General features: G+C 35.2%; 1 protein-coding gene across 2 annotated transcripts in view; it reads right to left on the bottom strand.

Moving 5' to 3' along the window:
* Window positions 1-7,750: 7,750 nt before the first annotated feature.
* LOC119597775 (zinc transporter 2-like) overlaps window positions 7,751-22,366 on the bottom strand; it is an 18,540-nt gene continuing 3,924 nt past the window's right edge. The window contains exons 1-7 of one of the 2 annotated variants that reach the window (XM_037947407.1): window positions 21,648-22,042; window positions 16,742-16,894; window positions 15,478-15,640; window positions 13,099-13,252; window positions 12,623-12,839; window positions 12,221-12,461; window positions 7,751-9,449 (exon numbers count right to left, since the gene is read on the bottom strand). In XM_037947407.1, the coding sequence (XP_037803335.1) occupies window positions 9,301-9,449; window positions 12,221-12,461; window positions 12,623-12,839; window positions 13,099-13,252; window positions 15,478-15,640; window positions 16,742-16,894; window positions 21,648-22,019 (1,449 nt within the window). In that variant the 5' untranslated portion in view covers window positions 22,020-22,042 and the 3' untranslated portion in view covers window positions 7,751-9,300. Of the gene's footprint in view, window positions 9,450-12,220; window positions 12,462-12,622; window positions 12,840-13,098; window positions 13,253-15,477; window positions 15,641-16,741; window positions 16,895-21,647; window positions 22,043-22,366 lie in introns of those variants that run through there. The other variant, XM_037947408.1, reaches the window with a different exon arrangement.

Raw genomic sequence — 22,366 nt, 5'->3', positions numbered from 1 at the left:
TATTTTCTAAAGTCTCTACTTGCCAAACTTCCTGATAAATCGAGACTGAAGGGTATTTTTGTTGTTATATAGACTCCATAGTTGATCATTATTCAGTCTATAGTCTGAATAAAATAAGCAGTGTGCAGCATCATGGAGTTGAAATTGTCGGTTTGTTGCATTTTTTTTTTTTTTTTGCATAGTAAAAATGAGAAAGTGTTAAAAATGACTTAATCACACTTTCAGTGGCAGAAAAATAATATTTTGCCATGATTGTAACAAAAAATAACTCTTGGCATGTCCATACATACACCATGGCATGTACATACATGCCCCCGGCAGATAGTCCCGCCATGCCATGGCATGTGCGTACATGCCACCCGTCAGGAATGGGTTAATGGTGGTATTAATGTCAATTATTCCACGAAGACTTGCCAGCGTTTACCAAGCTGGCGGTGGTGGTAACATGAAATATTATTATTATATATTTCAAAATCCTAATTTTTAAAAATGAGTGATGTCATAGCTGAGTGAAGTGAAAAAAAATTTAGAGGAAAAAAAAAATTCTAGGACCATTTTCAGCAATAATTGGATCTATATAGGTGTAATTAGTAAAAGAATTAAACACTGTGGCTCTTGGGGAGGCAAACAATATAGGGGTGGACAACTGCCCCTCCCCCAAATCACACCCGTCAAGGATACCAATATCAGGTCGACCTCACAGCACTTATTCCAGCCGTTTTTGTCGTCATATCATATTATGTCAGAAAGAGTTAAGATACTTTTTTAGCAACTGTCCAGCACACCAATATTATGTCATAGTATTTTATGCAGAAAATATACTCTAGTGGATTGTGGTGTTACATAGCATGTCTTTTTTCTTATTTTATTTTCTCTCAGGAAATTTAAGGACAATAAGTTCTGTGCCTAGTTATGTATTTTGTTCCATATCTTTAAAATAAGCAAATCATAAAGGTATGGGTGTATATGAAAGAGTTTAATGCATTCTTTGAGAAATATTAGAAATACACCCATAAATATGTAGCAATACACCAATGACTGAAAATACATTTTTAGGGTTAATATTAAATAATTGTGGTATGGCAACTCATTTATAGTTTGTGTACATCAAACAACTGTGATGTCATTGTTTAGAGATGGCCAAAATAGTTATGCTGGAATGTACAGCACAGTAACTTAAAAATAACATATTGCAGGAGATCTTCTAATTCCAGCAATACAGGAAGCAATTCACTACTTCAAAGCTACCAACACTGACCATTCTTAAACATCAGACTTAACATCATCATTGTGTTATGCACTTGTGAAACACAGAATTTGTGATACTAGAAATTTTTGTTTAAGGACTCGGGAAAAGAATGAGATTCACATGCAGAATGTGGCAGGAACAACAATGTGTCACAAGTCTTGTTAAGCATATAGGCATAAATCTTGATATATCTGATGAATTTTCCTTTATCTTAATCAATTTGTATCACATCCCATTCTTCACATAGTTTCTGAATGTGCCAGCTAACAGGATTTTGATATATTCAAAGTCAGTCTCATTATCAAGTGCACAATCACTTCGAAAATTGAATTTTATTTATATTTTGACTTTATTTTTCCCTTCTGTGTATTAAATTTACTGCAAACAAGTATTCTCTGTTCTTTCTATATCTCTATCAAGCTGATATCTAGCAAACATCTAAATGTCCCTCCATTGTAAATATATGCGACTTTTTTTACTTTTCTTCTTTTAAATCTAATGAGGAAGGCCTGTTTTTTTTGCGGTACAGTTTTTGGGTTAATTAGTTATTAACAAGAATTGCAGCAATATCACAAAAGGCATTAATAAAGAAACAACACAAAGTATACATAAATATTTATTCACTTGTCTATCCAACATGTATCATCCTACCTAAAAAGTATTTAACAATATAACTACACAAACGCAGAATTCGTGGGATCACAGATATTGGGGACAGGTGGAATGAAATGGACGAATGAACGCACTCACGAAAATAAAATGACATTAGGCGAATAGACGAACAGTTCATTCCTTTCACTATCTCCCTGCTTTTGTTGTTTTTTGAAAAAATTTAAATTTACATTCTCCTAGAACCAAGCTTGGTTTGATGTAGCCTTTAGTATGAAAAAAAGAAAACTGCTTCTATATAAAAAACAAAAACAAAAAAAAACTGAAAATTAACATACATATTGGTTATTTCAAACTGGACTATTAAGATGAGCTCAGCAAATTGCTTGCCAAATTTCCTTTACATATTTATGCAAAGGAATGAATATGTGTGTGTGTGTGTGTGTGTGTGTGTGTGTGTGTGTGTGTGTGTGTGTGTGTAGGTGTGTGGTGTGTAGGTGTGTGTGTGTGTGTGTAGTGTGTGTGTTGGTGTGTGTGTGTGTGTAGGTGTGTGTGTGTGTGTAGGTGTGTGTGTGTGTAGGTTGTGTAGTGTGTTAGTGTGTGTGTGATTGTGTGTAGTGTAAGTGTGTGTTATGTATATTGTTATATATGTGTATATTATTATATGTATATATATTATGTGTATATATATATGTATATATATATGTGTATATATATATGTATATATATATTTTTTTTATATATATATTTATATATATATTATATATATAATATTATATATATATATATTATATATTTATATATTATATATATATATATATATATATATATATATATATATATATATATATATATATATATTATATTTAAAGCACACTCAGATATCAACCATGTCACAGGTGGTCAAGATCATGTGCTATACTATAAAAACAGCTGTAGAGCCTATACTTGTACAACCTTCATAGCACTCATGATTTCAAAATTCAACATCCTTTTCTATTAGAAACATATACTATCTGATCATTTTGGGAACTAAAACCAATGTATATAGCATTACGGAAAAACATGAAAAAAAGTTATACACTTCCTGTTAACTTTTAAGTCAACATTCTCCAGATAACATTAAAATAATTTTGAAAATCTGCAGCAAGGTCAAAATGGTACATGGGTGAGAATCTTAAGTATTCAATCTTCACCTACTTAATGACCAATTTGCATAACTGAAAATAACAATTTTTCCATTTTTCACTATGGTATTGCTAGCACTGGTTGAATAGTCTCTCTCTATTTGCTTGACTCTGTTTTTATTAAAGCAAATGCATGATGCATTCATTATCTACACATCTACACATGTATAAATGGTACTCCTTTCTCTGAGGATTCTATGGGAATATTAATTCACAACCTTCAGGAATGTGCTACTAATGTTTTCTGATACTCTTTACAGGTTATAAAAAAAGTATATAAAATAAGAACACAGATGGAAGGAAAGCACAAAAAATAGAAACTCTTATTTTAAACTATATATAGTTTCCAAATCTCAAACCGATTTACATGGAAAACTGCATTGTCTCTTTCTTAACCAGCATCTGGCCTGAATCATACAATAGACTTGATCTGGGTATTACTTACTAACCACTATGATGTACGGGAGGAAAAGAAACAGCATAATGACTGACTACTTTAAATCATCTACTACTTCAGCATCAAGGGTCATCATAATAAAGGATCTAGCCATTTATTGTAGTCTGTTATTTACTGCCATCCCTTTCCACTATGCATTGGACTGAGGCCTTATAATTGGCAAACTGCAACTAATTGCTCTGCACATGATGATAAGAGGGTTCCAAGAGTCATAAATGGCTTGTATATAGGGTCTTGTTGAACAGTTTTTATTATGCAAACTAGTGAAGGTATGGATGAGGATTAATGATTCACAATAAAAGGTATAACTGATGCTTTGATATAACATTTTTGGTCATAATGCATACCTAATGAAAATGCAACATCAAAATATCAGTTATGCATATCCTGCATTATGGAATTACCTATTCTCATTCATACCTTTCTACATTTTTATCTTAGTGAGTATTGGTAAATTCCCCTTCTGTATGCTGACACAGAAAATGTGATGAAATTATAAGAATTTAAATGAAGAAATACAATAGAAACAAAATAACTAAAATGAAAAAGAAAAGAAAAGAAAAGAAGAAGAAGAAAAAAAAATCCTTGTTTTCATTTAATATAATTATCTATTACCTGAATGCTAGAGGTAACAAACTGCCTTAGACCAGGCAGTGGAAGCTTTACTCAGTAGGAAAAAATCAATGCCTTTTCTGTAAAATCGTAAAATCATAAAACAATACAAATAATACACTTACAATAATAAGAACAATTATGCACAAAGATGTATATCAATTAATAAGCTGTTTTTTCATGAAAATGGTGAAAAAGTTCATAATATGCAAAAATGTGGCTTAAAATAAAGGAAATGAAAGCTGATAGATGAGACCACAATGATGGGAAACACAAATTAGCTGATATAAGGTGATGTTATGATTAAAAGATAATAATAATAATGATAAACTGATACTACAAAAGAATATGAAACAAAATGCTATAAAAACAGCACCAGTTATATAGCATTTTCTCTACTGCATATACAAATACAATTTTTACCTCAGGCCAGATGAGGATCATAATATCAGAATAAGAAAAGGAAAAAAAAAAAAAAAAAAAAAAAAAAAAAAGAGAGAAAAAAAAAAGAGAAGAGAAGAGATTCCTAGCACGAGAATTTTTATGGCTGTTCTACATGCATAAAGTATACAACAGAAAGATAAATCAAATTTTTTTTTTTTTTTAATACTAATAACAAAAAAAATATAGGATGCACACAAACAACTCTATACTCTGACATTATGAAATAGTCAATGCTCTTATATATATATATATATATATATATATATATATATATATATATATATATATATATATATATATATATATATATATATATATATGAAAAAAAAAAAAAAAAAAAAAAAAAAAAGATTTGGTTAGCCCGATGCAGCCGGGGATGGCACGTATGTACTTGCCAAGCCCACTGTGAGTTTAGTTTTTTGTCTTTAAACATAGATGGCACCACAAAAACTTTGTCACCAATGAGCCAATTACTAGTACTACTTACCTCACCTGTTTACCTTTTCCTTTATTTTTGGAAACATTTTATACTCTTATATTGCTATTAGTGATACTAATAACATTATAACAATTACAACATCTATAATAATAATAATAATAATAATAATAATATTAATAATAATAATAATAACAATCAATATCGATAGCATTAGAAAAAAGAAAGAAGAAAAAAATCCTAAGAACTCGAGGAAAGATGAAATTGGGGGAGTCACAAGATCTAACTGACTCTCCAGTGGCTAAGCACTTGCAGAGCCATCTGTGTATATGGGCATTTCACAAAACAATACTACACAGCCTTTTCCTGGCAGCATTGGGTTAAAATAAGGAATCTTGATGAGATGTCTTTCAAAAAACAAAGTTTTCAAAGAGTAACAAATAACAACAGACCTATATGTCATACCCTAAAAGCTCAAAGCACTACCAATTGGTCAGTACCTTAAAAATACTTGGTATTTCTATATATTTGACCACTATTTGAATCAGACTTTGCTTCTCTAATTGGCAAATTCTACATTAAGAAATGCAGAATGAAGTAAAAAAAAAAAAAAAAGAAAAAAAAAAGAAAAGAAAAAGAAGAAGAAGAAGAAGAAGAAAAAAAAAAAGTTGCAGGGCCGGCACCTATCAAAATACAAAGTATTTTACAGAGTCGTTCACTCAAATCCTGTAGCACCCCACTCACCTGAGTGATGTATGCAATTATGGGAAATATATATTCACTACTATCTGAGAAAGACAAGCTCCCTCTAATGAGGCAATGGTGTGGGGCATGTCATCATGTGGCGCCATCCACGACTTGGTCCACACAGCCATTGCATGACATCATGGAATCCATGACCAAAGGGTTGAAAAACAAAGACTGGCAGAATATATAAGTGCAACTCCCAATATTCTACTATTAGATTATTAGATTAGGTATGATCATTTCATGAATATTCATGTTTTGCTGTCTTGTTGAAAGAAACACGTTTTGCTGTTTCATGAGAAACTAATGCAAAGATCATGAAATTACTATTTTCGAATTACTATAGTATTTTATATTAATAAAAAAATAATCAAATCAAATATATTATTATGATATATGATCATTCCACAATATCATCATCTTTGCAAGTCACCAAAACCATATTATTTTCTGTATACTATATAGGTCATGATATTATATATATAAGTATATATATTATATATATATAGTATATATAAATATATATATATTATATATATATATCTATAACATAATCATCTACTACAAACACCTATACTTTACTGTATAATTACTATGCATATATACATTTAGTCATTATTATAATATATAATATATATATAATATATATATAATATATAAATATATACATATACATGCATATACATATATATACATATACATATATATACATATACATATATATATACATATATATACATATACATATATATACATATACATATATATACATATACATATATAATACATATATACATATATATATACATATTATATATATATATATATATATATATATATATATATATATATATATATATATATATATACATAAACATACATACACACACAAACACACACACACACATATATGAATTTTGGTCAGATGAGAAAATTTTGATTCTCAATGATGCCGGGCCATAAGTGAAAGGCCCGGGCGAAGCCAGAACTTCGCAAATCTCAAGCAAGATTCTCAATGGAATCTGAGACTATTCTGCTGTATACACAAGTTCTCAGGAAGTTATAACTGCCTGAGAACTTTTGTGAATACAGCCCATGGGATTTCAGTGCTGACGCAACATGATTGAGGGATCGTACTAGGAACACTTATCCTCATGGCCTGGTTAAATGTACTTAGTGATGTTATGAAGTGTAGTTTACTCAAATTTACGCGCAATACCCGAGGGAATTTGATATCAGTACAATAAGCAATACACAGTATTCTGGTAAATACCGGCTTGGGATTTTTATAGAGTACAAGGTAGAAAGCCTAACAGTCATGTTCAGTGCATCTTATATACAAGTAATATATATATATATATATATATATATATATATATATATATATATATATATATATATATATATATATAACGCACACACACAGACACACACACACACACACACACACGCACACACGCACGCACGCACGCACGCACGCACGCACGCACGCACGCACGCACGCACGCACGCGCAGAGTTTTCATATTAATTAGATGAAATGTGATCTCTAAACTTTACCAAATAACACATATTCCTTTCGGAGCAAGGCATTCTGTTCTCTTTAAACCAGAACCAATAGTCAACCTTCTTCTAAATATTTCTTGAATTCTTATGAAGTTCTTATCTACTAATTGAAAAGATATTTTAAAGTCACAGTTCTGAAGCACAGTTCTGTTCGTTCTGTGTGCATGTTTTCCCTTTTCTTAAATTGCATGACAAATAGAAGAAGAAAAAGAAGAAGAAAAAGAAAGAGAAGAAGAAGAAGAAGAAGAAGAAAAAGATGACGAAAGAAGAAATAAAAAAGGAAAGCCTTTACTACTTTAATATAAAGTGTTATTTTGCTACCATTTTGGTATTGATGGTAATATGTTATGGTATCAAAAACTTCTAAGCATGTAAATTACACATTTCACAAACATTTAAATTGCTGATATATATCATTTAAGATATTCACATAAGGGAAAAGTATCAATTCATAGTGCTATAATAAAAGAAATTAGAAATTATTTCACAGCATCATCCTCAGACTGATATACTATCGAATTACAGTATTTCAATGCTATTTTCTTCCCTAATACTTACATTGCACACTTTTTTTTTTTTTTTTTTTTTCACATTTCAATCTAGCAAATGATATATGTACATTTTATACAACCTAAATGTAACATATGATACAGATTTATATATAAAATTTTGGAATAATAATAAAAAAAGGCTATGCATTATTTTTTGATATGCATCACCACAGACATGCAATTCATATGCAATTTAAAAAATAATATTCCAGTATACAATATTGATAAGCTTTAAGTTCTAAAGAATTAAGGCCTCACTTCCAAATACTATGTTGTCAGTCATGCATAATAATGGTTACATTTGTTCATGTTGTAACAATATCAACACATGTATAATGAGTAATGAAAAATCCATGTCATATCAAATTAATCCTAGCTCTCCAGTTGTACTACTGCACTAATACATCTCATATACAGTAAAGTAAAGGTTGCGTGTTTTTTATGTTAATGATAATAATATAACTATTCTAATCTGCTCTCCCCATTTACCCAAGGGGTCTAGCAAAGTCTATAATCAAATAACTTTCACCAAATGCATTTCAGTGCATGTTAAAAAAAAAAAATAAATAAATAAAAAATGGGGGGGGGGGATCTTTTAGCAAAAGAAAAGTGATTCTTGAGGCTACTCTTTCAAACTTCAGGATTGACACATGCCATATAATGTACAATGCTGCTTCAGACATTGATGCATATACTAAAGGAAAAGAAATCTATCCCAATTTGATAAAGTGATAATCTACTTGAACTCATTAATTCTTTAACTGAGAATAACTTTATATAACACCTTAAACAGCCAACTGAAACATATTATCATTTCATATATGTGGGGAAACTAAACCCTACTTTAGACCCTACGTTATGTTCTGATTCAAGACGTAAAAGAAAACCTCTTCTAATACTGGTTATTGTCTTCTATTCTGACTCACCTCTTTCAGTTTTGATAGTGTATTCCCCTGCAGATGAACCTTCCAAAATATGCATGAATACATGCTTCTAAGGGAATTTCATTGGACTTCCTAAGTGTATAAATGTTCAAATTATAATTCAATGGAAAAACATACTAGTTTGGTTCAACACAATATTAGCTTTCAATACAAGAAACTGAGTTTTAAGATTGTCTTGCATATATAACAATGTATTAAAAAACTTCAGTTTCTGTGGTTACATTTACAGGTGGAAGGGTTTAAGAAAAGAGAAAGAGAAAAAATCAATAAATCCATACATTATTGCCATGATATGTTATCATCAGATTGTCATCATGAATTGTCTACGCACACATGAAAGCTTTCCAGTTACAGAATACCTCCAGCCCAGGCATTCCAACACTTCCAGGACAAACCTTATTAAATCCAATGACACTGATGACAACACAGCTCATTCATCATGCTCTTCTTTATTAATCCTCCTCTTTCCTTTCTGGTGGTGGTCGTGATGTCCCTCACCTCACTTAGAAAGTGGCTGACACTGCTGACAATTGTCCATCAGCTGAGGTTGGTAACGCTCTACTTGGATGGTTGTGTGGTAGATATGATGGCGGGTTCGAATAACCCTCTGGGCAGCCTGCAGCACTGTCTCTGGATCTGTCTCTCCACCTACAGGGAAATGGGGTTCTGATTATGGGCGGGTTTGCATGTTATACAAAGTTTTAGTGATGTTTAGTGACAAAACTGTTGTAAAAGAAAGAACAAAGAAAAAGGGGAAAAAGAGAAAAGAAAAAGGGAAAGGATAAAACAAATATATATAATAATAATAATAATAATAATAATAATAATAAATCAAAGGAGCTGACACTGATGTGGGCACATAGCTGCATCCACTCTTCACTTCCAGACACAAAAGTCTCTCATGGTGAACTGCCAGGCAGGTCTTCAGTCCAATGACAGGACCATCTCCAGGGAAATGAGCTAGGTGCCTATAAAGCCTGATTTGGCATTACTGGATTGTGCAAGTAAGAGGTCCTATGCTGGTCTCATCGTAAAAACTATTTGTTGGACACATGGTCCTTCCAAGTGTACCCCATGATCAGGTGCAAGGACCTGTTACAAATGGTATCAAGATGAGACTCCAAGGCATGGGATTGCATCCAGGTTTCATTTCTATAAAGAAACAGTTGTTGACTGCCTGATCTGACAGTCCAGTCATGAAATAGACTAAACTTTCTGACTTCAATCTCCTTGATGCTAGCATGTACCAACTGGACATGGTCTCCTTGCAGGACCCCCAAGACCTGGACTTTGGTTTTAATCCAAGAAATTGTTAAATGCATCAAAAGCTGCCACTAGAGCTTCCAGGCTCAGATTGGACAACAACACTGTCAGCAAAGTCAAGGTCTGTGACCTTGACATTGCCAATTGTTACTCTGCTGCTGCTTAGGATAATAGCTCTACCCATTAGCCAGTCCATGCAACTGTTGAAAAGTGCTGGTATGAGAACACAGCCTTGCTTCATTCCTGAATTAATTGGGAGAAGCTAGACAGACCCCAGTACACTTTACAGCACTTTCAGTGCCAGTATACAAGCTTGCTATTAGTCCAATAATCCTTTTCAGAATACCCCTATGTCTCAGGACCTTCCAGAATGATTCATAATGCACCAACTCAAATGCATTCTTGAAGTTGACTTAACTCAAGACACTCAAAACATTAGGATATGGTTTACTGTGGACTTGCTAGGGGAGAATCCAGATTGGTAGGTGGTCTACGATATGTTTCTGAAGAATGTAACCAAGAACCTTGACTGGTATCCTAAGCAGTGTGATGCCTCAGTAGTTGCTGCAGATCCCCTTTCCCCTTCCAGAAAGGGATGACCATACCTCTTGACAGGTTTGGGGGAATGGAACCAAACTGCCAGATGACAGCCAGGACACCATGCAAACCCTACACCATAGGTTCATCATCAGCCTTTAGCAGTTCAGCAGGGATATGCCCACTGCTTTACCACCTTTCAGCTTAGAGATGGCCTCTTTAATGTCAGTCAAGGTATGAGATTCTTTGCTGATAGATGGAACCTGCATACTTGCATCAATCTAAGTGCTGGATGGTCATCCTGATACAACTGCTCAAAATACTCAGCCAACTTTCATGAACCTTAACATGACCTGAAATGATCTGTTAATCCACTGAGTAGACTACAGTCATCTGTGGGGAGAGCCTGTAGTTCAGCTTTCTCAGGGCTTGTGTTTTATAGGATGAATGTCATTTACTAAGGAAAGGGCCTTCAACCTCTTGAGCAAGGTTCCTGATGTACTGTTCCTAGAGTAACCTCTGCTACCAAAGGCTGGAGTCCAATGGAGATGGTTATGGCTACAACCTGCAGATGGTGACCATCACCAAATACCATAACGTCTCAGTCATGCCTCACTGCTCATTAGCAAAAAGCATAATATTTTAGCCTATTGCTGCTGGGTGGTTTCCTGATACGCAAGCCCTCCCTCCTGGGCTGTATAAGTAGTGTTAGCACCATAGCTTGCACGGCATGATTGTGCATGCCCCCGGAAAACGGGATACACGTATACACATGCCACCTGGAATATAGTCCAGGCATGCCATGGCATGTGCGTACATGCCACCTGATGGCAAAAGGTTAACTTTCCATCTAGGCCAGTTTTGGTCTTTGATGTATATAGCTTGAATTCACAAAACAGAAAATCTACATCTTTTGCTGGTATGTCACATAGTTCGGGGAAAAAAAAAAAAAAAGATGGCAACAATGCCAAGAGGTACTTATACCAGAGATTCAGGGCGACAAAGGGGTACAGTGTATAACCTCTTATAGCCAGGTATGCCTATAGCTGTCATGAAAAAACAACTTATTATTGCAACTACAGGCATGATGACTCACTAAAGCAAGTAAAACAGGAGCAGAACTTCCTGGCCAAAAGGTTGCCAGATGTCACCGGACTGAGTGACACAGAAATTTCTGGCACCAGCATTGAAGGGATATGGAAATGGAGGTGCATGTGGGTTATACATGCTATACAATAAGAGAATTCTGATTTTGTACTTCCTACATTCATCCACTTTTTAATTAAAAGACTTCATAGGATGCCTGCATTACTGACTCTGAGAACCAAAGAGCTACAAAGGGAGTGGGGAATGGCTATGGGTATGGGGGATGCAGCTGGAAAAACCTAGCGGACATGCCATATTTACTTCCTCAAACTTCTTCCTACCCACTGACAGGAAAAACAATGGGGGGAAAACAGCCTACCACTTTTTGTGAGCCAGTTCAGATCAAACATAAAAATCACAAGTACACTTATTTGAGTGTTGTTTTTTTAATAAAGATGAAAATATCTAAAACACTATCAAATAAATAATCATAATAATAAATATAAAACAAGATAAATAAATAATATACTCACTAATAGCTATATGCACTGCACATGCATTCTTATCAAGGGTAAGTGTCCACACATTGAGGGAGTGAACCATCTTCACTCCAGGAAGAGCTGTAAGGTTTGCTGACACTGATGCATAGTCAACCCCCTGTGGTGTGCCCTCCATCAGGACATGAGTTAGGTCCTTCAGGATGGGGAGAGTTGTGATGATCACCAGGACGGAGAAGATGAAGGTGCATATGGGGTCAGCAATCTTGTACTGAGGCTGTTTGGGGTCAAAACAAAAACATCAAACCTTAGCTTTTCAATTTCCCACAATTTCTACTAATGTATTCAGCACAAATACAAAGAAACAATATACCCATGAACTAACTATAAAAAATATATAATTAAATGATTACAAAAAACAGTTATCCTGATACTTACATAATATCTAATAACGTATGCAGCTATCAATACGCCTATACTCTGAATCAGGTCTCCCAAAACATGAATGAAAGCCGCTCTGACGTTGATGTTGCTAGACTGTTGTTCGTTTCCCTGGGCTCTGCTGGGTCTGCGGCCATGACTGTGACCATGGCCACCAAGACCTCCGTGACTATGGCCATGTCCCCCCTGCCCCATGTGGAGGACCACACCGAGGCTGAGAGAAAAAGGAGGTAATTGAAATGTGTAATGATGTGAAAAGGATATGTGAATACGCATTTTTATGATCATCAATTACAAATTTCCTTTTTCCACTAATGGAGGATGACTGTAAAACAACAACAAAAATCAGTCAATATTTAGATCACGTATGAATGCTACTTTCCCTCAGTCTTCACTTCAATACCTGCAGTTTTTCTGCGTCATATTTCACACGATCGTCGTCTAGTTACTGTTATACTATAGTGGGAACTTACATGATGTTGATGACGACACCCAGAGCTGAGACAATAATCATAGTGTCTGCCTCGACTTCAAAATCCATTGAGATGACTCTCTGGACTGCTGCAAACACCAGGATACCAGTGATGACCCAGATGATGAGGACACTCACCACTGCACCCAGCACCTCTGTGGGATGAAAAGATGGTAAAGAGGAATGGGACAACATGGAAATAATAAAAAAAAAAAAAAATCTTTTTAGTCTTTGCCATCATGATCATGCCTAGTGTTAGCTTTTAATATCTGCTTGCTTTCCATTCATGAACTTGATTATTTGCAAGTTTTGGCCATATTATATATTGATGTGTGTGACAGTCACAAGACATCAGTAGATGCCTGAGGGAAGGAAGAAGAGGAGACAGAAGAAGAAGAACTGAACGTTGAAAGAAGTTTGAGAGTTATGCAAACTGTCAAAGAATGTTTTTGATATAATGAAGAAGTAAACAAGGAGAAAAGGATTTTTTTTTTTTTTTTTTTTTTTTTTTTTTTTTTTTGTGTGTGTGTGTGTGTGTGTGTGTGTGTGTGTGTGTGTGTGTGTGTGTGTGTGTGTGTGTGTGTGTGTGTGTGTGTGTGTGTGTGTGTGTGCGCGCACGCGTGCGCAAAGCAGCAATGTAAGAAGTCCCTCCAGCCTGGCATCTCTGAGTGGCTACTTGTGCTCTCTTCCAATGTTAACCCTCCTCGCTACCGGGGGTTTATATCAGCGCCCTAGCATGTGCGACCGCTCATGCCAAATACCAGCATCCCTTGCCGTTTCTTCGTAATACTACGAGCATATGTTGTATTTTCAGTTATCATTATTTTCTAAAGTCTCTATTTGCCAAACTTCCTGATAGATCAAGACTGAAGGATATATATAGCGAATGATGATCAACTATAGACTCCATAGTTGATCATTATTTGCTATATAGTCTGAATAAAATAAGCAGTGTGTGGCATCATGGAGTTGTTACATTTTTTTTTATAGTAAAAATGAGTGTTAAAATGACTTAATCTCATTTTCAGTGGCAGAAAAATAATATTTTACCGTGATTGTAACAAAAAAAAAAAAAAAAAAAAAAAAAAAAAAAAAAAAAAAAAAAATCATGGCATGTACGTACATGCCACCCGTCGGCAAAGGGTTAATCACATAGCTTTTGTCCAACACATTTGAGAGTCCTGTATAACAGTCTTGTTTTGCTGAATATAATAATTTCCATAAATTCTATAATTTCTCTGAAGGGGTTCTCTCTAACCAAATTTACTTTCATATATATAGAAAGTCATGAAAACCAAGTGGGAGGTTGGGGCTATAACCTATTTTATTTTTAAGTAACTTCTTTGGGGAAAATTGTCTTGGTTTATGTTATTTCATTTTATAGTACAGATTCTGGTGCAGAGCTCTACTGTATGTCGAGGACTGCTTATGCAAATACTTAATACCAAATATACATATTGACCCATTGCCGACGGGTGGCATAAACGCACATGCCATGGCATGGTGGGACCATCTGCCGGGGGCACGTACGCACATGTCATAGAGTATGTATGGACATGCCATGATTTTTTTTTTTGTTACAATCACGGCAAAAGATTATTTTTCTGCCAGTGAAAGTGTGATTAAGTCGGTTTTAACACTTTCTCATTTTTACCATGCAACAAACAAAAAAAATGCAACAAACCGACAATTTCAACTCCATGATGCCGCACACTGCTTATTCTATTCGTACTATAGACCGAATAATGATCAACTATGGAGTCTACATAACAACAAAAATACCCTTCAGTCTTGATTTATCAGGAAGTTTGGCAAGTAGAGACTTTAGAAAATAATGAAAACTGAAAATACAACATATCTTCGTAGTATTACGAAGAAACGGCATGGGATGCTGGTATTTGGCATGAGTGGTCGCGCATGCTAGGGCGAAGATATAAGACCCCGGCAGCGAGGCCCGGGCCACTATGAATACTACCCGTCAGATAAGGGTTAAAAACATTAAAATATCATGCAACAATAAACAGATATAAATGAATAAGTGTTGGGAGAGACCACATTCAGTTTTATGTTTTGGCCCCCTTGCCTCATTCACTATTGCCATCATTTCTCATTCTAACCTCCATTCTTGAAAATCCTCCTTATTTCTTTATCTCACCCTTTCCTTAATTCATTTCATGTAATTCCCATTCCTTTCTAACTCCTTTTTTTATCAACCTTTGCCCTCCCTTTCTGTTTCTTTTCCCTTCCCTTCCCTCTCTGAATGACAAATCTTAGAACCTTCTTATCCCTTATATCCATTTTCATTTCATTTCCTTTCCTCTTCTCCTTTCCTTCATTATCTCTTCACCCCCCCATTGGCACCCTCTCCATACTCACTCACCTGCTCTGTAGTACCCAAAACTCATATTTTTTGAGGCTGGCTGACGAGAAAGGTAGATTGCTGCAAGTGAGACGATGAAAGACGTAAGGTCGCTAAAGAGGTGGGCTGCATCTGACATGATGGCTATGCTGCTGGCCAGGTAACCCCCCACAGCCTCGGCAATCTGTCGAAGAGGAATGATTTGGGTTTAGGTGGGAGGGAGGAAGTGGCGGTAAGAGAGGAGTTTGAACCTTAGCGCACTTTCTATGATGTAAAATTTTGGACTTGTTATAGGTGTCAAATATGTGTCGAACTCCCTGTTTATGAAAGTTACAATAGACTTAATTTACAGTGTAGTATAAAACTCAGAAACTGATCTGTGCCAAGTTTTCTGGGATTATATATCAACCTCTGTCTGCATATGGCAAGGACATCAGAAAATGAAGAAGAATGGAATAAGGACTTCAAGAAATGGGGATCTGTGTTTATGGTAAACTTCTGTATGATATTTTCAATTAAACTAAATGGAGCTGATGTGTAATCAAAGAAATCTTGACATAGATGAGTTTCCAAGTTTTAGACTAGACTATAAATTCAGTCTATTGCAACTTTCATAAACCCCCAAAAATGGAATATGTAAGTCACAGAACATGATAATCTAAAAGAAGAAGAAGAAGAAGAAGAAGAAGAAGAAGAAGAAAAAATCCAGATTTCTCACCACCTAATCTGTAATGATTTTACTGCATATATTCTGAAGTAATATATAAACTAATATGGACACTGTACTACAAATTCAGTTTATTACTGCCTTTATGTAACTGAAAAGATGGAATATCCAAACCAAAGAAAATGATAAGCTAAAGGGATAAAAATTAAGAATTTCCATATTTCATCATCTATTAAATCTGAGGTGACTTTCTTACTCATTTTATATAGCAAAGTGTAAACTAATATGGAAAACACACATTCATATAACTGACAAAAAGAAATATATAAATTGAGAACGACACTGAACGACAAGATGTATTTCTCTCGTAGGTAACTTGATTCCCTTAGGACAGCTTTAACTGACAAACACCTTGGGTTTATCATTTTGACCACAACGGTAATGATCAGGATACCAAGTTTTTAATTATAAACACGACAGGAAATGCATAATGACTATGATAATAATAGTTAATAATGTTCATAATATAGTAAAGGAAGCCTACTATATGGGGAATGCTTTTGGAATATCTTAGCTGCCTTTCCCTTAACTCAACTTCTGGAATAAATAAGTTTTTACCATAAATACTGTAGTCAAGCAGCATGCTAATAGGAGCTGTGTCATGGCACGGCCGGAGGCTCGCTGACTAGCTCGAGGCATGTGGCAGTGATCAGCAGATGCTGGCGTCGTTGGCCCCAAGCCTGCATGCCCGTTCTCGGCTCCATCTTCATCCTGGGGGACAAAAGGAAAAAAACATGTACTTAGTATATCCTTTACATGCTTCAAATAACTTTTGAACTTGATTCCCTTGGCAGGCTGGTACTCTTTGTTGGAAAAGCAGGTAGTTGAAAACTTGTGTTAGACTAAAGAGAGGAGTAGCAGTATTCTAAAACAGTTTCATAAACAAGAAATATGAAGGTCAGCTAAGAAAGAAAGAAAGAAAGAAAGAAGGACCTCAGTATATAGGCTATATATATAAAAAAAAGAAATACGAGATATCAATAAGTTTGCAAGATGTGCAGTAAACAAGTGCCATGTTCTAATAGTAGCATGAAAAAGCTGTTTCAGTTCTAGATATAAATTTTTGGTAAATGTAAAGCAAAGGTGTTTCCCGCAAGTGCTACGAGAAAAGGTTACTGTGTGATTATCTCTTGCTCTGTTTTCCCTCGGGGGAATCTTGGTTACAATATGGTAAAAAGCATGAGCAGCAACTCTGAATAGCTTAGATTATGGATTAATAATAGGTAGCTTGAAATAATGCATGCAAAGAGAAAGAATTGTTTTTTGACTTATACAAGATGCATAATATCCCATGTACATCTCTTAAAATGAAGGAAGATGGAGGAGGAAGAGGAGGAAGAGGAAGAGGAAGAAGGAGGAGGAGGAGAAGAAGAAAGAAAATATTGGATTTTGAATGAACAAAGCCAAATCACTTGCACCAAAACAAAACCATTTTTAAAATCTCAACTTTGCCACAAGGATATAGTTGCATTCACTTATCCTTTCTTTTTGTCTATCATCATCTTTGTATGTTATAAATAAATCCACTCTATAAAACAAATATATATGCTTTTAACAGCACTAACACACTCCTCCCTCACACAGGAATTCCTAGAACAAAGCCAGTCTTGCAGTATTCTTTTGTAAAACGTTACAGAAGAATACTTAAAATAATTCAGGTACACTAAAAACTTGCAGACAATAAGAAATTCTATGTATTTCTGGAGCAAGTCTGCCGTCTCTTCCACTTCTCTATATTTACCATGGATCTCATGGTTGTAACACATCCAATAGTCCAATATTTTTAGAGAGAGCATGATGAGGAGAGAAAACTAAACAATGGAATGAGATGACAAAATACTAATACCCTGCTCCCCATCGAAGAAGAAGAAGAAGAAGAAGAAGAAGAAGAAAAGAAGAAGAAAAGAAGAAGAAGAAGAAGAAGAAGAAGAAGAAGAAGAAGAAGAAGAAGAAGAAGAAGAAGAAGAAGAAGAAGAAGAAGAAGAAGAAGAAGAAGAAGAAGAAGAAGAAGAAAACACACACACAAAACACAAACCAAATTTTTCTATAATTCCTATTAACCCATTGGATCTAGGCGCCTCGCTGCCTGTATGAATCCCAAAATCAGAGAATAAGGCTTATTTGATTGGCGAGTCTCCTGAGCTTGTGGTTTGTAGGGCTAGTCCATACGAACACTCACGTGCAGCATCAAAACTCCTTGCCTCTCCTTTGCAATGTTATTATCTCTTGCTGCATTTTTCTTTTTTGTCTTTGTCACTTTCAAAGATTTATATATCTCATCTGATTCTCTGTTTCTGGATGGCAATATATGGTTTTCCTTGCCAGACACCATATCATCTCTCTAGTATAGTCTCCAACTCTATGCAATAACAATAACAATAAATAACATTTTCTTATTTGTGCCATCTTTCATTACTTTTGTATTATTCAATTTTCCGCAACACATGCTGCAGCACCAGTCACGGCAGGCAGGAATAGGATCGTGAGTATGGAAAAGTTGTCTTCCCTGGAGCCCGCATTCTTCCAGCCACGGCTCACGGATGATACATTCCACGTGCATTTACTTGTGGAAATAAGGTAAGAGCCTCTTCCTATATGCCAACTGTGTTTAATCTTCCTCCAAGAGCTTCGTACACTCATGTCAAATTATTCCTGTCGCCCTGTCCTGTCGCATAGGCCATATGTATCGTGTATTTCTGACGAAGATACAATTGAAACTGGTCAAATACATCTCTTGTATTGTGAAGATATTGTCTTATTCATACCTTTTATACATTTGTCAACATGAATACAGTTCACAAACACACACACACACACACACACACACACACATGTACATTCCTTGTTTTATGTAGATCTATCGCTGATACCCACTGACTTTTTTTTAGGGGTGGGTGGGGATAAATCTCTTAATTACTTTTTGTATTCATGATTCACTATGTATTTTGAGATCACTTTGTCATAATTGTTTGTTGTGAATAATTCATGTGTGCATTTTATTTTTTAAAAATTTATCTTTGGGATCCCTGAACATGCCTAACAAAATACACCAGATGGCAAACTTCATGAAATTCACTGACATACATGCAATCAACCCCACATAATTTGAAATCTTGTGTGGAGGTTCATGAAACAGGAAATATCCCTGTCCACAAACCCCGCACACCATGCCTAATGTGAGTTTACTTTATTAATTGTTTTTATACATAGATAGCTATACTTGTACTAAGTCACTAATGAGCCAATTACAAGTAATGCTATCTTGCCTGTTTACCCTTTTCCTTGATTTTTAAAAATATTTTACATCATCTTATATTGCTGTTACTAATGTCAATTACATTATAGTAATTATAATGTCTATAAAAAACATAACACCATTGATATTCATAGTATTAGTATAAAAAAAAAAAATTCTTGACAATTCAAGGAAATGTGAAATCAGGTAAGGTCACAAGATATACTAATTGACTCCTTTGTGGCTAAGCACTTGCAGAGCGATATATGTGTAGAGGCATTTAACAAAAAAATTAAAAAAGAGCACAGCATTTTCCTGGTGGCACTGGGTTAAATGCGTTAAAATGTCAGGTGGATATCAACCCTACTACTATGGCCCATATCCTAAAGGAACAAAACCCCTTCTCCTAGGGGAGGGGTCTGTGAGAACCATACGGTAGTGCCTTATGGAGGAATGGTAACCTCACCTAAACACGAAAGGTAGACTAAGAACACTCCTAGCTACTTATGAACAGCTATCCTAAAACATAATTCAAGGAATCGGGAACATGCCTTTGAACGCATTTTTGTTTACTTTTTTGTTCTAAGCACTTGTAACAAATCTCTGGCTGGTTATTTCTCAGAACTTCACACAACTTTCTAGATTCAGATTTTCCTCATTTCTTCCATATAAAATGATCTAGAGCACTATGGAGCCACTGCTAACAATTTTTGCCAGTAGTTCCTGATAATTTGTCACATGTAAGAAAATAAATGTCTTAAAAGTTACGAAAATTCTTGAACTACTTACGTACCTAAGAAAAAATTAAGAATAACCCAACAGCTACCTTAATAATCAAGTTAAATTCCATTTTCAAAAATTGCGAAACTTTGCATATTTTCCACATATTTGATCACATGTATCATCTACAACAGTTGTTGTAAAAGTGTCACTTGTTTTTATGAGGTTATCTACACAATTTGATGGGTTGGCCGTCAAAAATAAATGGTAGGCCATTTATGTTATATCTCAAAACAGCAGGAAGATAAATGATCATGTTTATTTGACTCAAAATGATTGTGTAAGCCAGAAGAACAAAGATGACCTTGAGGCAAATGACATAAATAAATTTGAAATAAAATACTAACTTCTGTAAAAAAAATTGTGGAATTCAGTTGTCATGTCTTATCAGAGACCACAGGATAATTGTTTTGAAATGAAATGAATGAATTAATTAGAGGAAGAATAGAGGAAAATCAAACTTAAATCAATCAGCAGTGGATAACCTTGAAAGACTTCCTGTGTCTGAATGTCAAAGGAGTCCTCCTTATTTGCTTAAATACCAATGGCAAAAATTCAGGATGGAAGATAACAAGATGAAGAGGAAAAAAACAGATGAAGCCGCAATACACGACAGTGCACTACACTCACACATGATTAAAAAGAATCCTAACTTTGCTTAGTCAGTTCCAAAGGCAAAGATTGTAGGGAAACAGAAAAAGAATGCACAGAAAATGTGAGAAAAGGTGGATTAATTTTGGCTATTCATCCGGTATGCATGTGCATCAACTCTTTGTGCAAGAACATACTTTCATACTTATACATATTCTTCAAAACAAACTTTGGGGCTATTTTTGTGTTCGTTGTGGTGTGTGTGATGACTGATTGACAATGGATTGTTTCAAAGTTGGGAATAAATTTGCAAATTTTGCTGCCGTGAAAGCATTTGATGAAATTGCCAGAGAGCACTTTTACACTATTTTATGTGAAAGATTCAAGGACTGCTGCCACAGTTTTGAAGCATACACTGGGCAAAGAGTTTAAGCCAGAGTTGAATCTTTCAAACAAAATTGTGTGAAAATACTCTTTTGCAATTTTGTCAAACTCTCTTTCATGGCAGCAAAACTTGCAAATTCATTCCCAACTCTGAAACAATCCAGTGTCGATCAGTCGCCACACACACCACAACCAACAAAAAATGGTGCCAAAGTTTGTTTAGAAGAATATGCGTAAGCATGAAAGTATGTTCTTGCACAAAGAATTTGTGTGCATGCATGCCAGATGAATGGCCAAAATATTATGAGATCTGGTGCTGGAACAATAACAGTGTTAAAAAGTGGGGTAGCTGGGGAGGGGGGGGGTAAACAGGCCTTAGGCACTACAAAATAAAATAAAAAGTCTGTGGGGTGGGTGGGAGGCCTTAAAGACACAATACAAGGTCCGAGTACGCCTTACCCCAAAGTGACTTACACGCAACAGAGGGACATCATCACTATCCTCAAGGGAGTCTCCAGCTGAAACAGGATGTCCTTGGTCGCCTAGAAAACGCGTCTGAGAATTCCTCGAATGCTGGAACCTCTCTATGCCGGATAAATTATCGCTTCCCGAGACATACGACGTTGACAGGAAACTAGAAGAAATGGTGCGACATCGCGTACAAAAAGTTCTTTTCACTGGGTGGTCCTCGTCTTCTACCGACTCGTCTAGGACCGAAATTCGTGGCGTGACGGCATCAAGGAGCTTGTCGTCTAAGACACCATCGGCCTCAATCGCGTTTGTGGCTTCGTAGTCGTCATTTTGGGAGTTGAGCGAGGTGTTGTCTCTACTCGGTCTCTCCTCCATGTTTACACTGCCCAGGTGACTATAAGCGGAGGAAATCTTGGGAGAAAGTTGCTCCTCCCAAATAACAGGATTCGATGTTTTTCTTGACTTTAATCCTAGCCTTTAAAGGTTTTGATTCTATTTTGGACCCTAAACAAGAAGATTCCGAATCTCTTCCACAGCTGATACAAATGGATATTTCGATTTTTTTTGCATACTCATCCTGTATAAAGTCTCATCGATTTCTTCTATGCTGCCTATTTTACATATAAATAAATCATATCTATTGAAGAAACTAACCCAGAACATCTAGGAATCACATGAGTATTCCGATACTATTCTGATTTTCCAAATCTGCTCGACGCCAC

This window comes from Penaeus monodon, chromosome 40 (assembly GCF_015228065.2).
Source record: "Penaeus monodon isolate SGIC_2016 chromosome 40, NSTDA_Pmon_1, whole genome shotgun sequence".
NCBI lineage: Eukaryota > Metazoa > Arthropoda > Malacostraca > Decapoda > Penaeidae > Penaeus > Penaeus monodon.
Note: the sequence above shows the minus strand (reverse complement) of the source record. Positions and strands in the feature narration are given on the sequence as shown.